Genomic DNA, 8,806 nt, shown 5'->3' on the forward strand with positions numbered 1-8,806 from the left:
GTAGGCATCTACACACTTGACTTGCTGCTCCACAAACCATCACTCTGCTCAAACAGCAGAGCAGCCAGGGGCAGTCCATCAGCCCTCTGAGCCTGGACATGGTGCTCACCATTTTAGGGAAAGGACAACAGTTAGAAGAAAAGTGACAGAAAGGAGTATATAATTTAAAAACAAAACATGCTACGCTGTAGTAAATAAACTGACAACCTTGGTGGGATTGGTAAACAAAGACCACGCACCATATGTCTTCCAGGTGCTGGTTTTGATCATGCCTTCAGTAACATTTTAATCACCAGGAGTTGAGATCTTATTTACCACTTAGGGTTGGTGAGATCTGTTCTAAGCCTCATTTGTGAGTCTATAATTCGATTTGTCTGGAATGCTAAATGGAATGAATTGGCTGTTTGTCTTCAGCACAAGGATGTTTCCTGACATACACAAACATGTAGCCTAATTTGAAAGCATGCAAAGCTGTAAAACAGACCTGGGTGTGGAGAGGGATCTCACCAGAAACAGGAGTACACAGTCACAGCTTTAAAAAAAAGTAGGCAGAGCTATTATTTTGTGTTTCACTCACTGTTTCCAGGATGTGGACAGTAATACTAAGCTCAATACTTCTGTTAAAGACAGTTGCAAGGACATTTCCTGCAGGCTGTTTGCTAGAAAGTCAATCTCCTAAGGGTTTTGATGGACATATAAAAATGATTCTGTTGACTCTGCTTTTAATATTACAGCCTTAGAAATGAGTTACCTGGCTGTGAGCAGCTGGTGGCTGTGAAGACATCTGCATAAGGTTTCACACCAAGCTGATGTGGGGAAGATTGATTTCTCTGGACCAAGGAGGAGAGCAATTCTCAACAGTCTGGCTTATGGGTGATGACTTGTTCATATGGAAAAATCCTAGCTATGTTATTCATACTGGAAGTGACATCAAGCTTATTCACAAGAGCAAACCAAACAGAATCCACTGGTAGATGGCAGAAGGATTAGCTGCTTTATGACTCAGGCCAAGGGTCTGGCAGCTTTGAAAGAAACTGGAGTGTATACAGATTTATTTTTTTTCAATTTGGGTAAAAGAGAGAGAAAGACAATTCCTTCTGTATGGACTAGAAGGATCCTAGCTCTTCTAGGCTGGCATTAAATGTTTTCTCCCTCCAAACAACTTCATATTTTAATCATTAGCCAAATGTCTGTTTTCCACCCTTCATGAAAAACTACCAAGGACATGAAGTCTGCCCTATTTTTCTGTTTTAATTGTACTTCAGATTTTTAATTGAAATGCATCCCTCAGTTTCCCACTCAGTTTTTCCTACAGCCTGCAGAAGCATGGTTACTAGGAACCCTCCAATCCATACAGGAAGGAAACCTTCCCTCTCTCTCTTTCTGAGGGCAACGCAGAAGAAGAGCCCAATCCAGTGTAGTAAATCAGACCTCAACTCTGCACTGCATTCTCTCCAGCCTATGTTGGTTTGTTGGGTTTTTTAAACACAAAGAGTAAATCAGACCTCAAATCTGCACTGCACTCTCTCCAGCCTATATTGGTTTGTTGGGTTTTTTAAACACAAAATGAAAACTGGAAAGTCATGAACTGGTTCTTAATTTTGAGATTTCAAGTGGGTTATACAAAAATGGCTTGTTTTTTTTTCAACTTGGGTTGCCTCCACTACAGAAGAATATTGTTGCCTAAAGACCTGCAGACAAACACAGGGACTGATGTTTGCTTCTCTCTTTTCTGAAATGTCAGAAATCCATCTCTGAGAGTTTTCCTACCCACCCCATTTCTACATGACTTGCAATCACATTGCTGACATTTTCTATAGAAACAACCAGTCCCATATTTTTCCTCTTATTTTGGGGAAGGGGATTTATTTATTTATAGACTCATGGCCTACATATTTAAAAGCAATTATTTTTTCTCTAGTGAATAAGTAAATTTTTTTTGCAACATTTTGCAAAGTTATTTCTTTTATCCAATCTGTAGCATATTACCGATTTTAGGAATTTAGGGTGAGAACAATCTGTTCATCTTTTGCTGCTGCTGCAAAAAAAGAATGGATAAATTGATTTTTACCTAGCAATCTTCACTGGAGTCTCTTTCAAACTATGGCCAACCACAGCTAATGCAGCTTTTCTCCATTAAAATGCTTCATGTGGATGTTTTGTTTCACCTTTCATATATGCATAAAGTGGCAACTTGCTTAAAAAAGTTCATGTTCTCTAAAAACATAGCACATGTATTGACTTCTCATTTTGATGTGCTGAAAGGTTCTACCACGTAAGAGATTTAGGGCAGGAAGCAGCAGGCGAGAGCTACTGTATTTATATTTTAATTAGCTCATGCTAGGAGTTTCTTCAGAGGTTACTAAATTACTATTTGTCCTCCTACATTATTAAAATCTTACTTGTGTCCTTCTATTTCAAGGACACTTTGTACCTCCTGAAAACTCTGTTGCCTACAATTGCATACAAATAACTGTTACTTTAATAATCCCAAGTGATAATTTTATGAATCTGCTGAGTGTCAATTGTAATTACAGAACTTCTGCAATTAAAAAAAATAAATCTAAGAAAGTACTATTTTAGACACAAATAAAGCCCTCTAGAGCTTGTCTGATTTCATAATTTTTCATCATGTGTGGGCTTCTTAAATACATTTTAAGCAATTGTGTGCTTTTCTCAAAATAAACTCTCCAAATTTCATGCCCTTTGAAAAAACCCTATTATTTTATCAACACCCTATTTCCCATCACACTGATTATGTTAATAAGACTAAATATTTTTACATCAATACATACCTCTGGGTTGGGTGGTTGTTTTTTATTTTTTTTTTGCTACAGTGAGAATGCATTATAATCTTGAGAAACTTTTATTTTTGGAAGCATTAATTACTAAAGGACTGTGGCATCTTTGAAGTAAATTAGTGGTATGAGTATTTCTGAGGTACTTCATTATAATGTGCCAATGTATATTGCACAGAACCTTCCAATAAGGCAATTAATGTACCAATGTGTATTGCACAGAACCTTCCAATAAGGCAATGAAATTGGAAAGTCTTCCTGGAAGTGCAGTAATTTGGCAAAGTGTTTCTAATGTGGGTTGTTGTTTTCTTTCTGGTATTGATTTATTCCCACCCATTTGCCAGTGATGGGGACGTATAAGCACCGTGAGACAATTTAACATTTGATTGCTGGTTTTGTCCTGGAGAATTTGTGTACCTGTCAGTGGCAGTCTAGACCCCATTGGCAGCTCCATGAAGAAAAGGAAGGATTCTGGTAGAAATAAGTTTACTTTTCTGCAGCAAGACACTTAGCAGAACTGACAGGCATGTGATACTGAAGCTGCTCATGCTCCACACAATATATAGTTTTCTATGGAAAAGAAGCTAGACCATTAATGAGGTATTAATGCTGTTAACTGTGGGTGTAAGCCTACAGCATTTTCACACTGGAGCAACACTCACTGAAACAGTCAGACTGACTGAACCCAAAGAGGTTGTTTCACTAGGACTGACTGCAAATAAAACCTCCACTTTCTATTATTGTGTCCTTGCAATTCTGATACACGTGGGTAAAAAGAATAAAATTTTGCCCTAATTTTATTGCCAAAAGAGCCCAGTGGTTTGGGATTTTTTTTCCTGTTTGAGAGTTACTAAAGAGTTGCAAAGCCTGGGAATGTGTTTTCTTCTCACTTTTAAATTAGAGAGCATAGAGTCATGGAATCATTTAGGTTGGAAAAGGCTTCTGAGATCGAGTTCAACCATTAACCCAGCACTGCCAAGGCCATCAGTAAACCATGTCCCTGAGTGCTCCATCTCCAGTCTTTTAAATCCCTCCAGGGAAGATGATTCAGCCACTTCCCTGGGCAGCCTATTTCAGGGCTTGTCAGCCCTTTCAGTGAAGAAATGTTTTCCTAATATCCAGTCTAAACCTCTCCTGGTGTAACTCATGGCTGTTTCCCCTTGTCCTGTTACTTGTTACCTGGGAGAAGAAACAACCCCCACCTGGCTACAGGCTCTTTTCAAGTAGGTGTAGAGAGCAATAAGGTCCCCCTGAGCCTTTTTTTCTCCAGACAACACCCTCCAGCTCCCTCAGCTGCTCCTCATCAGACTTGTGCTCCAGCCCTTTCTTCAGCTCTGTTACCCTTCTCTGGACATGCTCCAGCACCTCAATGACTTGTAGCCCTTGCTACAAGGGAGTAGGACACAGGATTTGAGATGTCTCACCTGTACTTGTCGCCCTTGCTACAAGGGAGTAAGACACAGGATTTGAGATGTCTCACCTGTGCCCAGTACAGGGCAATTATCTCTTCCCTAGTCCTTTGTAGCATATAGCTACGAATACTGAGTTGGATGCTTTAACATATGGATAATTTTCTAAATTAAAAATAATGGATTCCTGGCAAGCATGGTGCCCCTGTTTACTCACAATATAGATCTTATTACCCCAGAGTCACTGATCATGATTGTGGCTGCACAACAGTCATGTCAGAAAGCAGTCTTATGCTGATGACTGAGCCACTGAGAATGAGGTTTTTAATGACTGATTTATTTTAGAAAGGGAGACAATGCTATTTATGTCATGTAAACGACTTAGAGAAATAATGCAAATGACATTGGACATTAACAAACTCATTATGGTAATGAAAATCTTGAATAACTTGTAAGAGAGAGTTCCACAGGTTCTGCTCATGCTTGACATGAAGATAAAATTCATAAAAATTTCTTGGTCATTTCTCTTTCCTTTCCTTTTCTTTTTTTTTTTCCATAAAATTCATCATCTATAGATGTAGTATGAAACAATTAGGATGCAATACAATCTAAATTATTTTACAGAGAACTGAAATTGTTCGATTTATTCCTTTCATCATTGTAACAGAACCAGATTCTTAAGCCATTAAACCAGCCTTTAGTGCTCTGCCTCTAAAATAGTTTACTCAGTTATAAAGACTTACCTTTCTTACAAAAAAATAAGTCTGCATTTTTTGAATAATCTAATTTTTATCCCTGCTGCAAACTAGAGATTCTAAGCAATCACAGTGTGCAACATAGAAACTCCAAGTTTTGCTATAATATGCAATATTCACTTCCAAGCATTTATTAACTGGAGAATGACAGTGATCTGAATCTATGCATAGCTAACACATCTGGCAGGCTCTGCCAGTCTCTCTTACTGCCCCACCCCCTCAAACAGCAAACCAAAATTTGATCATATATGTAAACCACAAAATAGCCTGAACATTTTCAGCTCAAGGAAAAAGGCACAGTGGCAAATTACCTTAAATTCAGTTTCAATGTTGGCTAGTCTGGCCAATTCATTGCTTAGCTCTAGAGCAGTAAGGACAGGGTCTTCACTGGAAAGAGACAAATAAGCAGCACTGGCTAATCCTTTGTAGGCATTCATTCTGGAACGAGAGTGACTAAAGGAGTCTTTCCTCTGCTTCTCAATACATTCATTGCACTTGCAAAAATAGTCATGTGGCCTTTCAATCCGTGCACCTTTTAGAAGCAAGATGTGAACGATTTCATACTCCTGGCAGTGGGCAGCAAGTATGATAGGGGTAATGTCGTGGGAGAACCGAGTTCCGTCTTCATCGTAAGCATAAAAATCATCATCTCTCAGTTCCTGCTCCAGAGGGCTGAGCGTGAGACGCTGTCCCTGTGCAAAGGCTGGATGGTTCAATATTGCTTCCACGATGCGCACGTATCCTTTACTGATGGCTAACAAAAGGGCATCTCCAACACGAGCCAGATTCTCCTTTTTGAGGAGGAGCTCTGTCACTTCCAGGTGCTCATTCCCTACAGCTAATTGAAGGGCGTTTTGTCCCATGTAATCAACGCAGTTGAAGTTCAGGGTTTTGGATTCCTCCAGCATTTTTCGCACGACAGGAATATTGCCATATTCTGCAGAATCGAGAAAACGTTCCTCTTCTGCAGTCAGGCTGGTGCCTTTCTCATTGAACATGTAGGCTGGGCCCCGGATGGCCTGTCTCCGGCCCTTCTCCCGAAGGGTGGTGTGCCTTCGATGCATGTTTTTAGGATTGCTGTTTCTCAGCCTGCAGAAAACCAGAAAGGAATGCTGGTTAATGTTCTAGGAGAGTCATCATTTCACATAACCCAAAATAAGGTTAGAAATGTCTCATTATGATCAGATCTTGCCACATTTTTATGGCCTGAGCCAGTTGCTTGAAATCATTTAGGATACATGTGGAATCAAGATTAGTTTTCTGAACAACAGGCAAGTTCTCCTCTGACATGTAAACTCTTCTGGATTTCAACAAGGGTACTCAGCACATTCTTAACTTGAGAAAGAGGAAAAAAAGGTATGAACACATCATTTTCCATTTTTATTGTTTAGAACTTTATTACATGGTATTTGGCAATTTTATACACAACATAATATTTCTCTGAATTACTCTTCTTCAGTTTTGTCCTTGAGGGCATGAACCCTAAAGAAAGTTAACAGGACTCCCCATGTCAGTAGACCTTGGATCAGGCCAAAAAACTATGTTCCATGAAGTTAAACAGCACATTTCTAATTTTAAACATATGGTAACTGGGATAAATATATTGCATGTTTGGCTAAGATTCAGCTGATGCAAGCAAACCACCTATTCATTCCCTGCTTTTCATCATGCTACATAATACCATTTTTCTGCATCCTGATCTAGAGCAGTTTAATGAGTAACTGCCTAATTTCTCGCTGAAATACAGTTGGCAGCTACTCCAAATACAAGTACCAAAATCCAGGGATGGGTCTTGAAAAGCACAGGGATAACCCCTGATTTAGTGTCACATCACTCCCCAGTAAGCATCTTTCAGAAAGCTACTGCAGAAAGACAAAATACAGGTGTCTGACCACAGAGGGCAGGACAGAAAGGGTCATTAGTCTCCCCTCTGATTATATGGATGAAATGTCTTCACTTGGAGTTGGTAGGATGGGGACAAACTATTCTGGAACCCTCAAAGAAAGCTATGCTTTGAGCAGCTGGGCTCCAGGGTGAGTAAACACACTGTTGCATGAAATTCACTGAACTTGTAAATCTATCTGTGCTTTTAAAACATTCTCTCTTTTCATTCAGCGCCATCCCAATGTTGCTCTTTTTAAATTTTATTGCAGTAGCATCCCAGAGAAATCATAGACCCTCTTTTAGAGTTTAGGCATGGGGAGTTAATTGCCATCCTAAGCCCATAGAATGTGCAGCCTGAGTAAAAAGGTAAAAACAACACCTGTTTCATGAGAAGCATTTGCACTCAGTCCGATAGCAAGTTCTAAATCACTTGAGTAAAATCTTCAGGAGCCTCTAAGCTGCAGTGGACAGATGTAACAAATAAGCAGGTGATAATGCTCAGTGTGTGGCAAAGGTTCATCTTTCCACACTCCATCTGTTCTCTGAGTCAGTTTTGACCTTCAGTCAATGAAATGTTCCTGTGTTGCTCTGAAAGAATACTATTGGAGTTACAAACTGCTGCTGTGAATGATGAGAGGAAACAGTGCCAGGAGAAAAAGTGGAGTAGATAGATTGCCTTCAATAACAGGTATGAAAAGAGAAATGGAATCATGCAAAAACTTGGTCAAACAAAGGGATTTCAGAAACCCAAAATACCTAAACTGCCAGGACACAGAAATACTCAAGGCAGCAGTTGATACGAAACTAACATAGACGTATACATCATTTTACTTCACCACATTTTTACTATGTGGAACAGAAAGCTAGTATTGAAGGGTTTCAAACAAATTGTACTGCAAATTTTTGGCAGTTACATTAAAATTTTAAAAATCCTAAGAAATCAATTTTGTGATCATCCAAGGTTGAAAGAGAGGTTCATAATTAAAAACCTCTCCCCCTAAGCTTTGATGCATCAGTATAACAACTTAATAAAAGCTAGAAGGAACTGAACATACCATCCCAGGCTCCACTGAGAGATAAAGTACTATATGAATCTCAAAACTAATTCCTTCCAGTGTGGTTTGAAGTTGAAGAAGTACACAGAGATGAGTGATACAAGAATAATGAAAGAGACGTGGTTAAGTGAATTAATTCCCTAGATTGTATGAAGTTTACTATAAGAGAAAACAATAACAGCTAAAAAAATATACTATTAACATATCTGACAGGAAGACAGAGATATCTAAAGCAGCAAAATGCCTGGGGTAAAATTCAGGCCCCTTTGAAGTCTATATTACAAGCTTCATCGATTTCAGTGGAGTCCAAATTTTGGAAACATATATGCACATACACACACACACACTGTCCCCAGCAATTAGCTTTCATCTCAGAAGCAGTTCCAGTGAGGCCATGAGGACGAACATGTGGTTAAAATGAAGTACTTAACCATCTGCACAAGTGCTTCTCTAAACTGGAGCTCTTCAGGACAGCATTTAAGTTTAAAACCTGCACTGAAGCCTTACTCAATTCAAGCAAGAACTGCACATACAAATAAACACTTCTGAACTTGACTTTGTTAAACAGGGGCTTAGAGTACCAGAAAGCACTTTACACTTCTACAGTCTTGGGATTTCCTGAATTTTAAATTAAATGTCTTAAAATGTTAAGCAACTTGAAAGGAAAGCTAGTGATGGCTTAAGCAATCACTGCTGGGATCAGATGGAAACTCATCCAGCTCAGTGGTGAGTGCAGCAGGATTGCACATGCCTAAATATTTTAGCACAGTTAATTGCAATAGGTGTTTCAAACTGGAGGAATTCCACTGGGTTATTCTGATGTTCAAAACCTGTGTATGGTAAGATATTTGGCAACCTTGTATTTGTTGTTATATTTAAGGGTCAGTACTGGAAGCAACTCAGAT

At 39.1% G+C, this 8,806-nt stretch overlaps 1 protein-coding gene across 1 annotated transcript in view; it reads right to left on the reverse strand.

The window, feature by feature from the left end:
* The window catches only part of LOC103812132 (short transient receptor potential channel 7-like), a gene marked incomplete at its 3' end in the record, with an annotated part of 18,948 nt that extends 12,922 nt beyond the window's left edge, over window positions 1-6,026 (reverse strand). The window contains exon 1 of the mRNA XM_009085142.1: window positions 5,274-6,026. Within this exon, the coding sequence (XP_009083390.1) occupies window positions 5,274-6,026 (753 nt within the window). The remainder of the gene's footprint in view (window positions 1-5,273) is intronic.
* Between the last annotated feature and the right edge of the window lie 2,780 nt (window positions 6,027-8,806).

The sequence above is a fragment of the Acanthisitta chloris genome, unplaced genomic scaffold, assembly GCF_000695815.1.
Source record: "Acanthisitta chloris isolate BGI_N310 unplaced genomic scaffold, ASM69581v1 scaffold2182, whole genome shotgun sequence".
NCBI lineage: Eukaryota > Metazoa > Chordata > Aves > Passeriformes > Acanthisittidae > Acanthisitta > Acanthisitta chloris.